The sequence below is a fragment of the Canis lupus genome, chromosome 1, assembly GCF_048164855.1.
Source record: "Canis lupus baileyi chromosome 1, mCanLup2.hap1, whole genome shotgun sequence".
NCBI lineage: Eukaryota > Metazoa > Chordata > Mammalia > Carnivora > Canidae > Canis > Canis lupus.
Genome location: NC_132838.1, coordinates 63,170,898 through 63,192,234, shown reverse-complemented (window position 1 = coordinate 63,192,234; position 21,337 = coordinate 63,170,898). Strand labels below are relative to the sequence as shown.

General features: G+C 37.7%; 1 protein-coding gene across 2 annotated transcripts in view; it reads right to left on the bottom strand.

Moving 5' to 3' along the window:
• Nucleotides 1–21,337, bottom strand: part of CLVS2 (clavesin 2) — an 88,025-nt gene that overhangs the window by 23,793 nt on the left and 42,895 nt on the right. For both annotated transcript variants that reach the window (XM_072832587.1, XM_072832599.1), the window contains 2 exons: nt 11,719–11,829; nt 5,282–5,502 (listed from right to left, as the gene is read on the bottom strand). In XM_072832587.1, the coding sequence (XP_072688688.1) occupies nt 5,282–5,502; nt 11,719–11,829 (332 nt within the window). The remainder of the gene's footprint in view (nt 1–5,281; nt 5,503–11,718; nt 11,830–21,337) is intronic.

Sequence of the window (21,337 nt, the reverse complement as noted above, 5' to 3'; positions counted from 1 at the left end):
TTGCATCACTTTTAAGTGCAATAATAATTTATCTTAGGAAAAATGATTTATCTCAAGAATAAAATACATTCTAACACAGTGGACAACTGCACAAAACACTTAGGAATTAGACCTTTAATATTGTTTTACTTAGACTAAAATAAAAATAAAATTATTTCCCAAGATAAATCCATGCTAAAATACAAAAAAAAAAAATGTTCATTCAATGTCCTATACTGAAGTATTAACTTGACAACTGGTCCCCACTAAACCATAAGTTCCATGAGCAGAGACTTCATCAGTTTCTCTCCTTATGGTGAGCACAACGTGTATCATAGAGGCTATTACACAACACTGTCTCCATATCTTCAATTCTATCCAAGAAATGGTTTGCAGACTGAAAGAATTTTGGGATTAAGCATTTAAAACAAAGAGTAATAAAGATAAAGCAATTTACCTATAAAAAAAAGAAATTCTTAACAGAAAATATGTTTCAAAATTCTCACAAAGTTAGATTTAGTCTATAAATGTTGATGCCTATCTTAATGACATCAATTAATCCACACCAAAGCTCTTCAGACAGCACAAAGTACGCAATTTAAGCATTTGCTGTGAGGTTCTATTAAAACACATATCATGTACACACATGGGCACGCACACCCACATACAATCTTTTAAATCCTTATGTTCCTTGACTATTTAAAAAAATGATTAGAGGATATGGTGACTTTAATGAAATATTTTAAATTACAGTGCACTATCAACCTGGAATTAAATTTCTAGTTTGCTTTTATCATGCACAACTGGTATCAGGATTGTTGGATGATGAATGCTGGCTCCATATGTAGAACAATTCCTCAATAAAACAAGTCAGGCAGAAATGATTTCTGATTAAGAATTTTTTTTTTTTGGTATTTAATTGTCCCAAATGTACCATTATTTTAGTCCAGATTTTTCTCTGTCTTATCCAAAACAACAGGGCTGTTTGCGCAGGACCACAACCTATTAGTGCATCGGTCTGTTTCTGCTGCAATAGAAGGTGTTTATCATTAACTCATAGCATATCTCAGTGGACTCCACATAGCCTCTGCTGTCTTTGCAATAAATAACTTTTCTTTTTTTCACGAAACCCAAGAATTTAATTATTCAGGTATCATGTATCCATTTGCCGTGAGCCCACAATATTGTGCTATACCTTAATGTAGGAGGATAGATTTTGGACAGAAAGGGATTCTGATTCTAGTTCTGCTAATTTACTAGCTCTTAGGACCAGGAGGAAAGTAAACTTCCTAGATTTTCTTCTTTTAACTACAAGATGGAGAAAAATAACACCTACATCATACAGATGTACTAAGGATCAAGTTCAATGATGCGTATGTAAACCACAACACAAATTCTGGCAAAAAAGCAAGTGGTAGCAGTTAGGGAGATGACTTTTGGAGTTGCATAGCCTGTTTTTCAATATTAGCAGTGCTACTTTGTGGCTATGTGACATGTGGAAGTTACTTACCTTCTCTGTATCTGGGTCTCCTCACCAAAGAAAGGGGAATAGCACTATCTAATCAACTGTTTACAGAAGTAAAGGAGTCAATATATACAAAGCATTATTAGATGGAGTCTGACAAGTAGTAACAGTAGATGTTGAATATTATTCAATAAAATCGGAGCTCATATCACAATGGCAATGGTTCACTGCACTGTTACGTGCCTATCCTAGGCACTATCCTAGGTACCAGAGATATAAGGTGAAAGACTTTCCCCTAGTATAAGGCCCCACAATCCACCAAACTTTGTATTTTTCATGTGACTATCTATGTTATCCCTCCACAAACTAATACAGGGGCACAAAGTCATCTTCCTACACATCTAGCTAAATTCCCCTGACGGGGGAAATATCTACAAGTCTTTGGTGAAGAAATGATTCTTTTTCCCTCTCAATCTAATGATATTCCAAAACTGGGAGAAAAAAATGGATGAGGGGAGACCAGGGGGAAAACTAGGAACAATTTTCTCCCATCCTTGATGGGGAACTGGCACTCCCTGACACACAGAAGGTGAGAATCAAATACAGTAATTTTCTTAAGCTAATTCTTCATAAGTTTTCAGATAAAACCCTAAAAGCTTCATATTATATAAAACCTACACCAAACAAAGCATGTCTGAAATTCTAATCAATCCACGTCAGAAGCAAGAAACTCAGGGTTGGGGAGGTCAATGTGCTATGAGCCAAGTCTGCAAGAGGACAGAATGGCCTAATTAATTGGAAAGGAAAATCAGGATCCAAAAAGACTTCAAAAGGTAGACAGACTGAGCCAAATCTAACAAGATGGTATTAATCAATTAAAATGATCTGCTTGGAAAAAAAAGCTAAACACAGAAAGAGAGAATTATGAAGACATGGATCTATAAGTAAAGAGGCTCTTCTAGTGCTAGGGAGTTCAATATGAGTCAGCAATGTGCTCTGGCTGCCTGAACTGCAGCAACAGTCAACAACAGACACCAAAGGAAGCCAATGAGGGCAAATGCTAGGCAAAGCATTCTGGTACTGAAGCTCAAGTAGTAATAGCATCAGAAGTCCCCTATTTTTTTTAATTTATTTTTTATTGGTGTTCAATTTACTAACATACATAATAACCCCCAGTGCCCGTCACCCATTCACTCCCACCCCCCGCCCTCCTCCCCTGAGAAGTCCCCTATTCAGACAAAGCCACTGAAGTCTTCATGAAGCCTAATTTGGGGATGGGGCATAACACTAAATAAAATGAACTGACAGGCAGAAAATAAATGAGGTGACTGACAGGGAGAGACCAGCATGAGGAGAAAATACAGCTGATTAAGACCTAGGGCCTGATAAAGACCTAATGGCTCTTTTAGCGAGGTGACTTTGGATTGGGAGATGCAGGAAAAGAGGATCCCATGCAGCCATGACAAGTAGCCATTGGAGAGGATTGAGCCAGAGAAGGAGGCTACAGGAGCAGAAAGAAGGATATTGGGGCTGAAATATGGGGAAGAGAGAGAAGGTGGGAGACACATAGAGGAGTGAGGGGGGCAGGATCAGATCACGTAGCACTTTGTAGGCCATGCTACAGAATTTATTTTATTCACTGTATCATCAGCAGCCACTAAAAAGAAATTCGAGAAGTAAAATGATCTGACTTATATTTAAAAAGATCTTTTAGATTGCCACGTGGATGATAAATGGGAGCCAGGGGAGCAGGGTCAGGTGAGAGGCAAAGACACCAGTAGGAAGTCTGGGAGGAATGCAGGCACACAGACTGTAGGTGATAGGATACGCACAGATTGTGTAGGATATGGAGAGAGATGTGCTCAGAGGAGGGGACCATGTTGGTGAACAAGTCACAGAAGAAGTGGGTGAAGGAAATGAGCATTATTAGCTGGTAAGGAGAAAAACCAAGGATCACAGATGACAGCTGTTTCCAAATCCTTATATAGCTCAGTTCCAGAGTTGAGAGCACTACGTCATACTATCTGGAAGGATAGATGAGGAAGATTTATATCAACAACATGGAAGGCTCTACACTTCATGGATTAGAATCCCAGTCCACTACATGCAGACTGTGTGATTTTGAAGAAACAATATCTGTTTAACAGGGTGGCTGTGAGGATTATATAAATTAATGTTACAAAAAAGATATCTCAAAAGGTCCCAACTCATGATAAGTACATAGTAAATGGCAGATTGTAACAACAATTAGGATCATTATTTATATCAGAAGGAAGTTATTCTTAGGAAACTGGGTTTTATTTATTTTTTATTTTTTTATTTTTTATTTCATTTTATTTTATTTTTGGAAACTGGGTTTTAAATTTTTGTTTTAGAAAAACAGTTTTGAGAATTTGATGAAATATATGCCATTCCTCTAGAAAAAACACACAAATATATATATATATATATATATATATATATATATATATATATATATATAGCTGGACATACCTACACATGCAATTTTGAATATAATGTTTAGCACTTAACAGATGCCTCTATGAGCCCGTCCATGGACCAGCTTGATGGGAGAGCATAGAACTCACAGTAAGAAGCCCTGTTTTAAGAGAAAGGAGTTGAGAAGCCCAGACTTGGCTTATACATAAGGTTGTTTATTGGTGAAGAAATGAAAGCTGGAGATGTCTCCAGTCATTCCTTTCTCTCCAACACATCGCGGAGCAGCCTGGGGAGAAGAGGACACCACACACACAACAGTAGCAACAACAGCACCAGCTGTACAAAAAGGGCCGCCTCCGGGAACATAGGTGCCCCTGCGTGAGCAGAACTATGACCAAGGGACCATAAGGTTTTTATCAGAGAAAGAGGCAAGTGTGAGGGGTGACAGGGGCAATGCCTTGGTCCTCCCTGAGCTAGGTGAAGAGAGACTTGCAAGGGCTGTGGTTCTTAAATTTCTGTAATGGGAAATAAGCTGAGAAATAATACTCATTACTATCATCCAGGTGAACTCTGGGTTGCTGCGGCCTGGGGGAGGCTGAAAATTAGGTATCTTCTGGTTTGCTACAGAATGCAAGCTCAGAGGCAGTTATACATTTGGGTATGTTCAGCAACTCCCCCACCCTCCATCACCACTAGGCGATGGATGTGTGTGTGTATCCACTGTGAATCCAAAACACCGAGGGAGGTGCGTATTATAGAGCATGGGTTCAACAAATCTGTCCTGATGGAAAGAAAACAGGCATAAAGTACCTTGAGAATCAAAGCAGGGAATCAGCATCTCACTCAAGAATGAACTTTATAAAGAGTAAAGCTATAGGAAAATAGAATGTTTTGCCCCAGGAACAGCTACAGTTTTAAATCAGAAACATGACTGAAATACTAAAGGGAGTATATAAGGTTTTAAATGTATTGTTTGAAATATGTGCGCATGTGTGTTTGCCATGGATCTCTTTCTTCCAATGAAATCTTATACTAGAGTCTAGTAAATTGCCTGGATAGAGGAGAGTTGTTCTCACTGTGGTCACGGGCACTGTCCCCACCCCACCTGCTTGGCCTAAGACACTCCCCCCAGAACTTTAAGGGTACAGTTTGAAAACCACTGGATTTAGTGACCCCTAACAGCCTTATTAGATTGTCTGTGAATATGAAACAAAACTGAGTTGACATAGCATTGAAGGACTTTGTCTTTGACTCAAAATTCCTAGGTGTCTAATCATGGGGATGAAAAAGGATTTAAGATCCCACCAAATACATATTCCCCCAAATTACAAACCCTGGAGTTAACGTGGGGTATCCCTATGCTGGCTGCTGCCCACTTCCCAGCCACCTCCAGCATACCTCTTCATGGACTTGGGGGAGAGTTCCTTTTCCACCTCCTTCACAGGCATGCTGTAGGAGTCTACATTGTATTCACTGTCATCATCATATTCGTGGTCTAGCAGTGTTCTCGCCCACGTTCCCATGTCATAAGGGGGCAGCATTCCTCCAAACTCAGAAGGCAGGATCTCGGGATGAATTAGTTGGTGTAGACTGTTCAGGTTGTTACCATGCAAAAATATCTACAAATGCAAGAAGAAGGGTGAGGAGAAGAAACACGCATGGGAGGATTCATACAATCCAAATGCTAGGAGGAAGAAGTGAGGATAGGAAAAGCAAAAACAAGAGTTTTCCATGTCTGTTAAAATATTTAAGTCCTTTATTCACTCTGTGACACAAACAGGGCTGGCACTATTATCCTACTATTTCCTATAAAAATTCCAAGGCGTTGGCATTGTAAGCAGTTTCTCGAAAGTCAGACAGTGGTTAGGTTAAAGAGCTGGAACCTGATACTTGATTTCCTACTTTATAGTTGAGGACATGAGCAGAATCCAATGCACACGCTGATCTGTACATCATCTTGATGTTAGTTGTGCAAAGCTAATGATGTGCATAATGCATGCTGTTAAAATAGAGCCTTCTCATGAGGGACTCATCAACTATAGAGCCCATCCAAGTTATTAAGCCCAAAAGCTGTTACCAGTATGGCTTTCTTTTTTATCATCAATAAAAATAAGAACACTGTAACCACTAAATTACAGCTTTGTAATGCAAAGTGTGTGATGTAAATAAAAGTGGATTAGCATCATCATAATGAAAGGTTGAGTGAAGGTTCACATCCCAAAGGACTTGTGTTCTATAATGTTGCCAGCATCTTCTCTACTAGAGGTTTCTACCACGCTTATTATTCAAATAAAAATGGAATAATGGAGTGAAAATGTAAAGCTGTATGTATACATCAATTATTGGTATGATTGTCTCCTAGAGTTTAAAAAAAAACTGAAAAATTATTGAGGCACCTGGTGGTTCACTCAGCTGAGCTTCCAACTCTTGGTTTAGGGCTCAGGTCATGCCCTCGGGTGGTGGGATCAAGCCCTGCATCAAACTCCATGTTCAGTGTGGAGTCTGCTTGAGATTCTCTCTCTCTCCATCTCCCTCTGTCCCTGCCCTGCTCTCTCTCTCATAAATAAATAAACCATTACACGGAAAAATTATTCAAGGTACATACTCAGGATTCATTTTCCCATAAGTTGCTATCTCTTTTCTCTTCCTTCATTTCCATCTCAAAACTATAGATCAGCCTTCTCTGAAAAAGCATTCGTGTCCTCTCATATAATTTATGTCATATTTTTTAATGATTATAGCTTGTAAGTAACTTAGAAATCGTCACTTATGGCTTATAAGGGACTTGTACTTCAGGTTCATGATGAATAGACTAACATAATTATCTTTGCTTTCCATAATTTTTGAGTTGACTGACGTCAACGTATAGAAAAACAAAGAAAAACCAGTCTACAACATACAGCAAAATGATAGGGATGGAAATTATCAACTAACAAGTAATTTCAACAGATTTCAGACCAGGAAAAGCAGATGAGAGCAGGTCACTGGCCAAAATAGGCAGAGCAAATGGCTGCTTGAAATACTTGATGTGGAGCCTACAGAGGTGGAAGATGCCATCTGCTCCAATGTACATTAGGTTAATTGCAAAGTTTACACCTTCCCACTCCTCTTTGCAGAGCACAATAGCCCCCCCTACACACACATACATACACACACACACAAGCTTAGATTCTTCTCATAAAAAATCAAAATAATTTGGGGGGGATAGTTAAGTTCTAACACTTAAAACTTGTTTTATTAATTATACGACCTTATTTCATTAGAAGCGTTTCTTCACGTAAGAAACGTCTTTCAAGTTATGCGTGAGTTCTCATAATAAATCCTTAGAGAAGTAAATGAAATCCTAGCACACTACTTCCTCTCTCTTTGCTAACATCCTGCTACCTCCTCCCTCAACATCACTTTCAGCTTTGGCCTTGTTTTCTCTTTCACTGAAAAAATAGGGCAACCAGATGCGACCCACCCACCAGCATCTGTGTCCATATGCTGCGCCTCCGCTCCTAGTACAATGGAAAGATAAACTCTACAAAGGCCACCCTCTCCACCTGTGCACTAGAAGCCATCCCCTCTCCTCTACTCAGTTAGATTGCTCAAGCAATTCTCTTCTGTCTCTCTCAACATCATCAAATTTCCTCCGTCTGCTGGATCTTTTCCATCAGAGGACAAACTTGCCAACTCTTCTCTTCCCATTCCCCCCTCAGACACACAAAACCTCTCTTGGCCAGACTTCTACTTCCAGTTATTATCTTATTTCTCTCCTTCTCTTTATTACAAAACTCATCAAAGGAGTTGTTTATTTTCACCTTCCAAATACACTAGTCCCATTTTTCCTGAATCCAGTCCAGACAGGCCTTGCCTCCCACTCTACATCATGAAGACAGCTCTTGTCGGGCTTTTTCTCATTGCTAAATCAGGGTCCAATTCTCAGCCCTTATTTTTCTTGAACTCTCAGCAGCATTGGATATAAATGACTCTCATCATTGAAACATTTATTCCCAGCATCTCTTGATTTCCTCCTACTTTGACAGATGCTTCTTTTCAGTCTCTTTTACCAATTATTCCTCATCAGCCCAACATCTTAGTGTCACAGAGCTCCAGACTTTACTTCTTAGATTTATCCTTTTCTCTAAATGTACTTACTACTCCTGGTGATCTCATTCAGTCTACTGGCCCTAAGTATTGTTCACACGGTGAACATTTATATATCGAATCCAGACCATTCCTTTGAACTTCAGATTGCTCTTTCCACTCTCTACTTGACATTTCCACTTAAAAGGTCAATGGGCACACACACAAAAAAAAGGTCAGTGGGCACCTCCAACTTAATATGTCCAAAACTGAACTTACAACTTTTTTTCCCGAAATCAGTTCCTCTCTCTTTTGAACATCAGTTACTGGTATGACTGCTTCTAGTTTCTCAGGCTAAGACCTTCAACTCATCCTTATTTGCTTTCTAAGTTGTCAGTAAATCTTTTCGGTTCTTCATTCAAAATATATCATGAATCTGAACATCTGACCAATTCCGCCCCTACAACCTTTTTTTTATTATTTTTTTTTATTTTTTTTCACCCCTACAACCTTTAATCAAACTACAATCATCCTTCAAATTGTATTACTGTGCTAACCTTCTAACTGTTCTCCCCACTTCCACTCTGACCACCTACATTTTATTCTCAACACAGCAGCCAGAATGACCATATCACAACGTTAGTTAGATCATGTGTCCCTGCTCACAATTCTCCATCGGCTTTTCCTTTCCCTTAGAGTAAATCTTCTAAGGCTCTCCATAAACTCTTTCACTGAACACATCTCATACCTCCTCCCTGGTGAAACACACTATGCACACATTTGTCTCAAGAGACTGAAGATTCTTGCCTTTAGATATCTCCATGGCTTCTTCTCTCATATCCTGAAAGCCTTTCATTTATTCAAGTTTTCCTGTTATTTTTCTCCTTACATTTTTTCTCTTCCACCATTTCATGCAAGAATGTCTTGTTCTTGTGGGCTCCCTTGCCTCCGATTACCTTACCATTCTAAGAATTAGCCTAAATAATACTTTTATTTTACTTCCCTATACTGTGTCATTAAGATTATGGTAGGTGACCTGAGTGGAAGGGAGGGAAGTAAAATGTGTTTGGGAATCAGCAAAGAATAGAAGAGAGAGTCCATCATATTGAGGAAAAGGTAGAAAGTTGCACCAATCAGTGGGGAGGCCTGTTTTCCTGTCAGCTCTTGGGGAGTGGTGAGACCATAACCCTAGAATAGCTGAAGAGTGCCTGGGGTTGAAGACTAGCCATTTGGGTTCTAGCTTTAGTGGAGATGCTATTTTTTTTCACAGACAACTTGGGGGCAGAAGGAGATCTTAATTCAAGGAAATAATACTGGCTTGAAGAGTAAGGATGTCCAAAGAGGCCATATTGGATGGGAAATTTGACTCCATGTAAAAGATTCCAGATATTAATGAGATTTTGAGAAGAAAGGATTCTATACCACCTAGGGTTGATATTCCCATCAGTCCAGTATGTTGGAGACTCAAAGTCAGGTTTCATTTAATCAGAAAAAAATAAAGAAAGAACCAGGTATTTCCTTTTTGTGACAAAAGATTCACAACTGTTCCTTAGTTTTCTTTTACCAGTTTTTCAGAGCACAGATTTATAGCATCTGCGGTATAAAGCATTTGAGTAATATTATGATGCTGGATCACTTGGAATACCAGTAAATATAATAGCTTTGTGCTTTATATTGATTCTATAGGTAGAAACCAAAAAGTGTTTTAACCTATAACTATTTTCTCATATGAAGATTTACAAGTCGTATAGTTTTAATCAAAATGGTAAGGCCCAGATACCTCCCTTCCATCTAGAATAATGCTAGTAGCAGTGAATTTTTCTAAGCATTGTCAAAATTACTCAATTCAATCAAATAGCCCCAGCCCTGGAGGTTTCCTCATTTTCTTAGACTTGATCCTCTTTAGTCATTTTCCACAGAGCAGAACACCCTGCTTGATCCTCTTTAGTCTTTTTCCACAGAACACCCTTCAGAACAAGTCACCCTGTCCTCAAGTCTTTCAAACTTTTTCCCCATCATTCTGACTGAAAGCCCAGACCCTTGCAGTTGAATACAAGCCCCCACATGATTTGGCACACCGTATTCCCTTCTATCCCATCGTGTATCACCCTCCTCAGTAGCTCATTCTGCTCTAGCTTTCTGAGCCTTCTTGCTGTTTGCCTAGTATATCAGGCAAGTTTCTACCTCAGGGCCTTTGTCTTTCTGGAACGATCTTCTTAATAAATCCACATGGTCAGCTCTACTATCTCCCAGGTGTGATTTAGAGCAATTTGCTTAGCCTTCTGTGCCTCATTTTCTCATCCCTAGAAGGAGAAAAATAACAGTGCTTCCCCTAGAGCTGTCCTCGTAAGGATTAACGGAATTAACATATGTAAGGTCCTTAGAACAGCATGTGGCATAGAGTGAATACTACAGAAGCATTCACTAGTACAATATGTACTAAAAGCCCCAGCAGGTGTTTTGGATCCTGATCATCTCTTCATAAAACAAAGTTTGGAAGCGTTATTTGTGAAGCACATCAATACACTTTTCTGAACTCTAACATGTAAATTAATTTCATTCTCACTGGTAGAAACAATTCCTGATATAAATTACAATTTTTTACAGAGTCTTCCCCCTTTGCTGCCGGAACATTTTCAACAAATTCATATACAGAAGACCTTCTGTTCAATAACGGTTGATACAAACACATATTTAGCAATTATTTCCCCTTTATGCTCACAATGAGGCCTCTATAACATGGCTTGGAGATACCTGAAGTGCCTTCTCATTCACTGAGAAACATGGAAAATTACTTTCAATACACATTTAGAAGTGAAGTATATTTTACTTTGGAACTAATCATTTGAAAATTGGTCACAGCACGGAGGCAAAAATAGCTCTAAATCTGGAATATTTGGATTCATATATTAGCTCTACAACTCTACAGCTGTGTAAATGAGTAAGCAAGTTACTTAACCGTCTTAAGACTTACTTTTCTCAGCTGTGAAATAGGAGATAAGGCTTACTAAATTTATGCTTCAGAGGCTTTTGGAGGATAAAATGAAATAATGGACATTAAAATGCATTTTGCAATCTATATTATTAATAATAACGATAAATGTGTTCAGCCCTTACCATGTACGTGCACTGTGCCAAATGCTTTATACAAACTATCTTATTTGCAGAAAACAACGATTATTATGTTGTAGATGCTTTGAATGATCCTCATTGTTAGATGAAACCGAGTCTTTAAACGCAAGTGACTTGTCATTTAAAGAAATACTAATATCTCTACACATCAGCATTCTTTCTGAAAAGCATGATTGAACATGACAATCACTACAAAATTATGTTAGATACTACAAAACTCTCTATATTCAATGTGATACATATTATGAAATGACTAACATTCATTGTCAGCTTATAAAATTATAACTTTGATCTAGATTTTACTTGAAATTAAGTGTACTAATAAAAATCTAGTAACATGGCATAATTATTTATTTTTTTTTTACTTTTAAACTGAGGCTTTATATAATGATGTACTGCAATGTTCTCCCCATTTGTGGGAAAGCCAATGAGCAGGCTTTTAAATATTTCTTTCATACACACACTGATCAGAATTAATCATAGGGTCTTGAAGAATTTTTAAATGTCTTAAAAGTATACTTATATGCACTACAGGGGTAGATTTTACCACGGCCAGTACTACATACACATTTTGCAGTGTAATTTGTTGAACATGGGAAGAAAAAGAATACAAAAACAAAGAAACAAGCAAATACCCTTTTCCGAGTCTTCTCCTTGAGGAAAGGCCGGATCACGGTGTACAGGGCATGGATATACCATGGCTGATTGACAAAGTGAATTCCTCCAAACCTCGCTGGGAAACTATCCTAGAGGAACACAGAGTGGGGAGAAAAACCAACACGTGCTTTAATATACTGAGACGGCTTGAGGAAGGTCATACGGTGTATAAATTTGTTATTCCGCACACTTAGCTGAGATTATTTGTAGAGTTAAGATGACTAAGAAAGAAGGAAGAAACTTACCACCCTAAACATTGCAACTTTCAGACCTAAACTGAAGCAATACGTAATAAAGCAAATCCTTCTCAAGAACAGTTTGTTGATAAGAGCTTCAGCATTTTTAGGAACGCTGTATTTTAAGCCTACAAACTGTTAACAGTCACTATTGGCCAAGAAACAGAAATAAAAGACACGAGGGATTTGTCAAATACTGAATCTATGTTAGATAAGCATTTTATTTAAATTGTTTAAAGTATATCTAAATTATTTTCTTAAATGTCACTATAGTTATCTACAATGTGAGCACTACCATGTATCAAAACTCACTTTATTCTATGTTGTCAACTTCATTATAAACATTCTCCTTCCCTTATTTCAGCTGTAAAAAACAGGGGGTAAACAGGCTTAAGCAAAATAAAAACTTTGCGTTGTAGTGTGGGAAATTTGGGGATGCATTATTGCTAGGTGAAGTCAAAACCCTCTGAGCTCACCCCTTTTCAGGAAGAAAACAGGCCTATCCTAAAGCCAGTCTCCTCTTCAGCAGGAACTCACTTGTGTAGTAAGGCTTGAATCTGAAGTGATGTAAAGATGTCTTTTCTTCCTATCTGTGACTAAACAGGTGCGTCCCACTTCACTCCATAATATGAAGGAAATCCTTAAGCTGAATAGATTGCAACATCTGACCTCACTTGAGTGTGCTATGGATTCCACATAAATGAATGGATCCTTGCTACTAGTTCGAAATCCCACACTCAACTGTGAAAGTCTTAAAAAAAACAACAAAAACTATACCACTAGAGGTGTCTCTCAGGAAGTATCATAATAACTGACATTCTTCTGGATTTTTTTTAGAGCATGAATGGGAACAAAGAAAAACTAAAGGAACTGAAATAATCATAGGTGCATTTTTAAAATTTTTTTAAAGATTGTCTAGTCAAAAACATGCACAGCTTATGCTGTGCATGTTTTACCTTTGGGGAGACACTTAGGAGCATTAGTAATTAATTCATGGTTTTCTATGCTGATTTTCAGAGCCAATAGCACTTTTTTTTTTTGCAAAGCCATTTCTATCTCTGGCAGCAACGCACTATAAAAAAACAATACTTAAAAAATAAATAAATTGGAATAACTAAAAGTAAAATACATCTCCTTTTATGTAAGCACCTTACTTCTTTTATAAACATGTAGTTTTCATTCCTCAAGAATTTATTATAACAGAAATGAATTACATAGAAATATAGACATCGTATGTTTTTAAGTTATGATATTTTTATACATAAAAGGAAAATAATCTATGTACAATAAAGAGAATGCTAAGATAAACATCCATGTGCCCTCCACTCAGCTTAAGAAATAGAACGTGGTAAAAAAAAAAAAAAAAAAAAGAAATAGAACGTGGTTGGTAACCTTAGAGTTGACTTTATTCATATTCTCTGTTCCTCTACCACATTTTAAAATTTTATATTATAAATGTTTTTCTTATATTTTATAAGCATTATAAATATATAAATATCTTACTCCTTATTTATTTTATAATTTTGTATATTTTATTTATTTCTATATTTTATATTTCTTGCTATGGATATACTTACAACCCCTAAAAGATACTGTTAGGTTTTCTAAGTACTTAAACTTTCTAAATATATGAATGTATTCTTCTAGCATCATATTATATTGTTTTTGAAGTTCCTCGTATTTGAGTTTTACACATGTGCAACTGTAGTTGTCACTATTGTATGGTATACTATTGTATGATAGGTCATAATTTATTTTCTCTTGTCAATGCACATTGTTTTACAAATATTTTGTCTGGTGTGCATCACCAGGCATCACCAGCACCTCTGCTCTGTAGACTTCGTTTATGGACATGCGTCTTGGGCATGTTCAAGTGTATATGTGGGGTATATATCTGAAGTCTTAAGTCATAGAGTGTACATACTTTACACAATTGGTAACAGCAACTACATCAATTTATGCCTCTCCATCCCCCAGCAATCAGGAACGTTGCAGCTCTTCCACATACAGCACTTGGTATCGTCAATCTGTTTAATTTTTGCCAATTTATAGGTTATGACATAGATTTTCATGTAACTTTAATTCCCTAGTCACTTGGACTTTGTTTATTTTAATTCTGTCATTAATAACATTACTTAATAACATAATCACTTAATACATAGGTATTTTGTGTCTTAGTCCTTGGGACCCTGAATTTGGTTACTTTCTCTGCTGATCTTATTTATGGTGAACTTATAGTTGGTTAATATTAATCATTGGGAATCCTGAAAGAGCTAGTTTGAGAATGCCTTTCTCCAGATAAGGTCTGTATCAGTTCCTACTAGGTGCTATCAACATGATTTGGCTTTAATTTAATTTCCTTTTGGGGGGGATCTCTCTGATTATACAATGTGCATTCAAATCTCAGACTCAGGGCAGCCCTGGTGGCTCAGCGGTTTAGCGCCGCCTTCAGCCCAGGGTGTGATCCTGGAGACCTGGGATCCAGTTCCACATCGGGTTCCCTGCGTGGAGCCTGCTTCTCCCTCTGCCTGTGTCTCTGCCTCTCTCTCTCTCTGTGTGTCTCTCATGAATAAATAAATAAAATCTTAAAAAAAAAATCACAGACTCAGAGGAGACAATTATGGTCTCAGATTATCAGAGAAGACATTATCATTATTATTAATACCAATATTATTATCGTTACTATTATTTTTCCACCTGCTTATGAGAGAGGCAGAGAGGTTTTCTTAAAGGTTTCCTAGCCAGCAGAGATTCTCCTTGCACAAACCTTCCCTAAGGATAGAGCACCTGGACGAATGCAGTCTCACAGCTAGTCCCCCTTTGCCCACAATGTATGCAAACCCAGTCTTTGCTTCTATCCACCCCAGGCCCTAGGCATTCATTACCCTCTAAAGCTGTAGGTTCCTGCAGTCAACATTTGCCTCCAGAACCACCTAGGCTTCACTTATTCTCCTGTTTTTTGTTTTGTTTTGTTTTTCCAGTAGACTTTGTGCTCTTGCTTTAGGGTTCAAGGGGCAGTTGAGGGGTGATGACTTCTTTCTTGCTCCCTAGAGTTCTGCAAAGAATCTGAAGATATTTTTGTTGTGATTTATCTAACACTCTGTGTTTCATGGCGGGAAGATCTTCAGGAATTTTTAACCTGCTGCACTACCTGAAGCAGAACTACTTAGAATGCTTTTAAAATCCACTCCTGAAGAGGCATTTAATCTCTAAAACAAAAGTGAATAAACATCAGCTATCAAGTTGTTAAACCAAACGTCTTGGCTCAGTGATTTTTTTAAACTACAATCCCGTGGAGGTCATGCTTCTTCTATTGAAAAATAAATATGCACACGTATACACAAAACATACACATGAGTTCATGGGATTTCTTGGATGTATCTTTACATAAAGAAGGACTTGATCAGTGCCAAATCACAGTTGAGACAGGGTGCACAGGAAGGGAAAGCAATGACTTTGCAATCAAATTAATCTAGGTTAAAATTCTGATTCAGTGCCACCTCTCAGGCATCAAAGTGCAACACAATGACAGCATAATCCTTGATTCCTCTCTTCTCCTCACTGTGATGCCTTGTTTCCTTTCTTTCTCTTCTCCTTGTGGTATTACAATTACACATATGTTATACCTTCTGTACCTGGCTTCCAGTTCCTGGTTACTCTATTCCTTTTTTGTTCCAACGTTCTTTCTCTTTGCTTTCCATTTTGGAAGTTCCTATTGACATAGTCTCCAAGCTCAGAGACTGTTTCGTTAGCCATGTCCAGTCCACTAATAAGTCCATCAAAGGCATTCTTCATTTCTGTTAGGGTGTTTTTGATCTCCAGATATCTTTTTTTTTTCTTTCTTACACTTTCCATTTCTCTGCTTATACAGTCCATCTGCTTTTGCATATTGTCTACTTTATCCATTAGAGCAGTTAGTATATAAATCAAAATTGTTTAAAATGCCCAGTCTGATAATTCTGACTTCCTTGCCCTGTCTGGTTCTGATGCTTGCTCTGTCTCTTCAAGTTGTGTTTTTTTAAATTTTTTTTTAGTACGCCTTTTAATTTCTTTTCCTGATAGCCAGACATGATGTACCAGATAAAAGGAAGGGCTGTAAATCAGCCAACTGTAATGCAGTGGTAGGTGTGGTAGGAGGGAAGTGTTCTATAGTTTTATGATTAGGTCTTGGTCTTCTAATGAGTCTGTCTCTGGACTGTGAACTCCCAAGTGTTTCTCAGTCTTTTTTTCTTCCCTGAGGTGGGACAGGTAGCCTAGAGTTGGGTATTTCCCTTCCCCATGTGGATGCCTAGAGTTGGGTATCTTTCTACCCCCAGGCCAGTTAGGTTCTAATAATACCCCAGCAGAAAGAGAAAAACAGTAACAACAGCAACAACAACAACAACAACAACAACAACAGAGTGCTCTGGCATATTTCAAAATGGTTTCTTCTCCTTTTCCTCTGACAGAAACACAAGGGGATTTTTCTCTAATATTTACTAAAAACCTGATCCAACCCATGAAGAAAATCTCACAAAAGTGTGGGGAGCCCTTAGGATGGGGCTCCTTGGAATTTTTAACTCTTAGCCTCATTCCCAGTGAGCTTCCAGCAATTTGTCACTTAAAGTTCATGATATCCTGCCCCAACATTGGTTCCCACCATGGTTTGTTTCCCCTTCTGGATCTCTGCTCCAGTAAGCCAAGACTCCCTGTGTTTACCTGCCTGTCCCTCCAGTCTTGGCAACAATGGTTTTCCCTGTTACCTCACCTCATTTTCCAGTCTGGTTGTTTATTTGTTGTCAGGACAAGGTAGAGTCTTCCAACCTTCTTCCAAGCAGAACAAGAAACCAGAAGTATAAGCCACTTGCTTCCAATCATGCCCCCAAGCCCTCCAATATTTATATCCTCAGCTTTGTGTAGCTTCATATTTTTGTATTCACTCTCATGGCCATAGTAAAACCCAAAATCCACTGTGTCCACTCCCAGCTTGGCACGACATCACTTCCCTGCATCATCTTCATGTCTGTTGCAGTCCACTTGCAGTTTTAAAGCTTGTTGACTTTGTTCTCTCCCATGTGCCTGGCATAGCCTCCCCTCCCTTTTTGCATTGTCCTCTCATGTTGAACTTTTAAGGCCTAGCTCAGGCAACATCATCTCCAGGAAGCTCTTTTTGATCCTTTCTCTCACTTTTCCATGCCCTGTTCTCTCTTAAAAGCCCAGTCTCTGCCATCAGGAGCACAGTGCCTAAGTCTCTCATTGCACTTGCCTGTATAACCTTGAAACTGTCTCTTCATTTGTCTGCTTCCACTATTAAAATGTGAGCTCTTTGAGGCTTGATTTTGCGTTTTATATGGTCTGTTGGAGATGGGCCTGCATCCATTTCCACTCACTTGGTGCCCCACCCAATAGGGCAGGGGATAGAAGGCTAAAACATAATTATAATCCTACAGCTGGGATTATAAATAAGAGTTCTGTCAGTGAGAGACACTTGAACAAGATTTAAAGGACCAACCGGAGGCCACAGTCACATTTTTGTTGCAGTTGCAGCTGCTAGGAAAACTCTAGGGGAGCAACTGTTTATGGCAGTGTCTGGATACTACCTTCCACTTTCTAGGTATCACTAGGTGAGAGGCTGCTGGGATGGCAGTAGTGAGAGGGTGAAGACAGCAGTTTCTTGATCTCTGGATCACATCTGCAGGGTTGGGACCTCAAAACCAAGAAAGCAGACACAGCTCCCTAATGACATTGTAATTCCTCCCATTTTTCTAATGAAATTTTAAAGCACAAGCTCCCTGTATTTTAATTCATCTGTCCTTGAACCATCCAGAGAGATTTCTACTTTGCACATTAACTCAGATCCAGACTGTGTATGATTTCATCTTTACATTCCCAATATTTTAAAAGAGAGAGAGTGTGTGTGTGTGTGTGTGTCCTAGAGCAGAGCTAGATGAATGTTTCTTGAATAGAATAGATTCTGGTACTTACTACATATGTAAACTGAGCCTCAATCTCCTTATCTGCAAAATTGAAACATTTAATAGGACTGTTAATGGCCAACCATAGCCATTAAGCACACCTCCTAAGTCCTGGACTACCATATTAAATATCAATTTTTACTTTATACATATGGAAATGACCATGAAGGAATTTTATAATGTGGTTTAATGGGAAGTTGTTTGGTCCTAAAACACTACATAGTATAACATAATATTTAAAATAACAGCATACAGGGATAACTGGGTGTCTCAGTCAGTTAAATGTCTGCCTTCAGCTCAGGTCATGATCTCAGGATCCTGGGATCAAGCCTCACTTTGGCTTGATCACTTTGCTCAGCAAGGAGTCTGCTTCTCCCTCTCTCTCTGCCTCTCCCCTCTGTTCATGCTCTCTCTCTTTCTTTCTCTCCTATAAATAAAATCTAAAGTAACATAAAATAAAATAATAAAAAAATAAAATAAAATAAAATAAAATAGCAACATACAATATGCTGATCGTTGACTCTGCTGGCCACAATGCTCTTCACTGAAGATGATGAAATAAGAAGTACCTTGCAGTCAGTGAAAGTACAATCAAGATTGGTTGAAGAAAGTTAACAGAATTTCTGCCTTCTAAAAACTTCTGGCAATTTACCTGTTCCCATTCATTTTATTCTTGAGTGGTACACTTTTTGATGGATGTACAAAGTGTGCTGGATTATCTTGACTGAGTACTTGAGTTAATGGAAACTTGGCTGCCAAAGCTCTAGTGGAATTCAACATCTCTCCAAGCCTCTGTTGACTATATACTCAATCTTTCTTTGGGAGAAGATGACTTTGGAAATATTCCCCTCATGCAAGATATGAGTTTCCCTATAAGTTGATTGCTATTGCCAACAATTACAAAATAATATCAATCAAAGCAAAGCCTCTACCTTTTCCTCATTGGCATATAAGTGATATAGACACTATAAATATTGGCACTATGGGTATTCTGGAGAGAGGTAAATATATGTACATGTATCAAATATACATAAGTAAGTTATGCACACATTTCTAGCAAAAATTTGCTTGCCTCAGATGTTTGGCCATTCAAAAAAGAAAACTTGGAAAATGAACCATTAATATAGTATTCAGTTCTTTAATTGATATTGGTGAAATAAAAAAATTATGTGTTAGGACAATACTATCACAAGGAGTCAGTCTTGAGAACAACATAAATCAATGTAATTTCTGGTACAATCAAGGTACAGTTTGTAGCCATAAACATGAACAAAATAGACTCTTTTATGAGAATTTAATCTACAACTTTGGTCCTGTTTCACAAGACTCTCTAGGATTCCTAAAATGATCAAGTGTGTTAAGAAGTGACCTCATGTAAACATAGGCAAAAACTGTATGTAAAACTCACTCATTCAAAACTAAATTCATTAGCCTTTTTAAAAAAGATTTATTTATTTATTTATTTATTTATTTATTTATTTAGATTTATTTTAGAGGGAGAGAGAGAGCATGTGGCTTGGGGAAGAGGGGCAAAGGGAGAGAGAGGGAGATTGAGTCCCAAGCAGACTCCACACTGAGCACAGAGTCCAATGCAGGCCTCAATCTCACAACCTTGAGATCACAATCTGAACTGAAACCAAGACACACTTAGTGACTGTGCTACTCTGGCACCCCCATTAGTCTTTTTTTAACTTTTTTTTTTTTCTTTTCTACCTTTACTGCACTTTTGAAGCACATAATTTCAACTGTTATATGCACTATGGCAAAGTGCATATAATGATAAATCATAGTATGCAACACCTAGAAGTTACAATTTTAATTCAAAACTCTATCCCTAGAATTATATTAAGATTAAAAATATTGCACTATTATGATGATTTCAGTAAAGTTATTGAGCATGATTATTGTAGAAATTCTAAACATCAAATAAAGCACAATAAAGAAAAGTGCTCATCACCTTATCAACCAGAGACAAAAGGAATACTTTAAGCATCTTAGGGGATGCTTCTAATTCTTTTCAGTTAAGTTTTATACAGATGACATAAAATTATATGTAAAAGTCTAGAATTATGAGAATAATTTTTACAAAGCCTTAATATGTATACAACATATATAATAATATCACCCTCTCTCTTAAAGTCTGCCTAGGTATAGAAAGTAGAAGGTAACTATTACAGCAGTTGGTACTACTAGTTCCTTAGACTGCATCAATATTAATTTCCTTCAGATATGTTTAAATTTAAGATTTGGCTGCTTTACAAAGATGTCTTAGGAAGAAGGTAGGATGGGGAAGGCATCCCCCAGAAGGACAGATCTAAAATGCAGCCCAGAATATTGAAGAGAATGGAGTAGAAATGCAAAAGTGCCTGTGAAAGGTGCCAATGTGGAAAATACATAACTAACATTCTGAACGGTTGTAGGAAGGCCTCAATTAGGAGTTCTGTTAAGAGAGAATTCAGAGAATTTTATTAATCTGTTCTCTTAGCCGATCTAATAAAGAAAATCAGGACATGGTAGGGGGAATAACTGATGTGCCTGGATATACTAACCACACCATATTTTCCTAAATATGTCTTTTGGAGATATTCTTTCTAGCTGGTATAGTAGCATTTGTATACTCATACCTATCTTTTAGAATGTTGAATAAGCTATTTGTATGCAGACCCTACACATCTTCTAAAAGATTAACATTCCAAAAAAAAAAAAAAAAAAGATTAATATTCCTGAAAGAAATCAGGTTTGTCCTAGTTCCAAAGCCCTGCTTCCATTCCCACCTCTAGTATTCTGTGCAGTGTCTGGAACTAAAGAGAATGGAGCTACAGCTGGGATATATAATCCCATATATGTAGTCTCATTAATACCAGACAGGCACATCTAGGTAAGTCATTCCATTGCTTTCATGAGGGAAACAAGGATTTTTACCAAAATATTCTAACTCGTGTGTTTTGCCAAATTGAGAGAAAACAGCCAGGAAACTATTTAATGACCAGCTAATTGGAATGTCTTTTTCTATGCCTGCCTCATAACTGGTAATGAGCCATGTGTAAATGGATGCAAATAACAGATTGAAAACAAAGGCTCTTGACCTGGTGCAGAGATAAGCATTTAAGCTGGGGTTGTACAAATGCAGGAGGATGCTTCACCTCCAACCTCTTAACTTCTAACTGCCCATTAAACCCTCATGCTATCCAGGTAAGCAGACAATAAAGGAACTGGGTTACACGGAAAGAACTGCGTAGAAACAAACTTCACCAAAACAGGTAATTGCTCTGACATGTATGGAAACAATAATTACTAACATTTTCTAAAGTTTACTTAACACTTTGGAATTTGAGAAAAGAGAAAAAAATAATTAAATGGTTAAAAATGAATAGTCAATTCTTGTTAGAGGAAACAAGTCAGCCTTC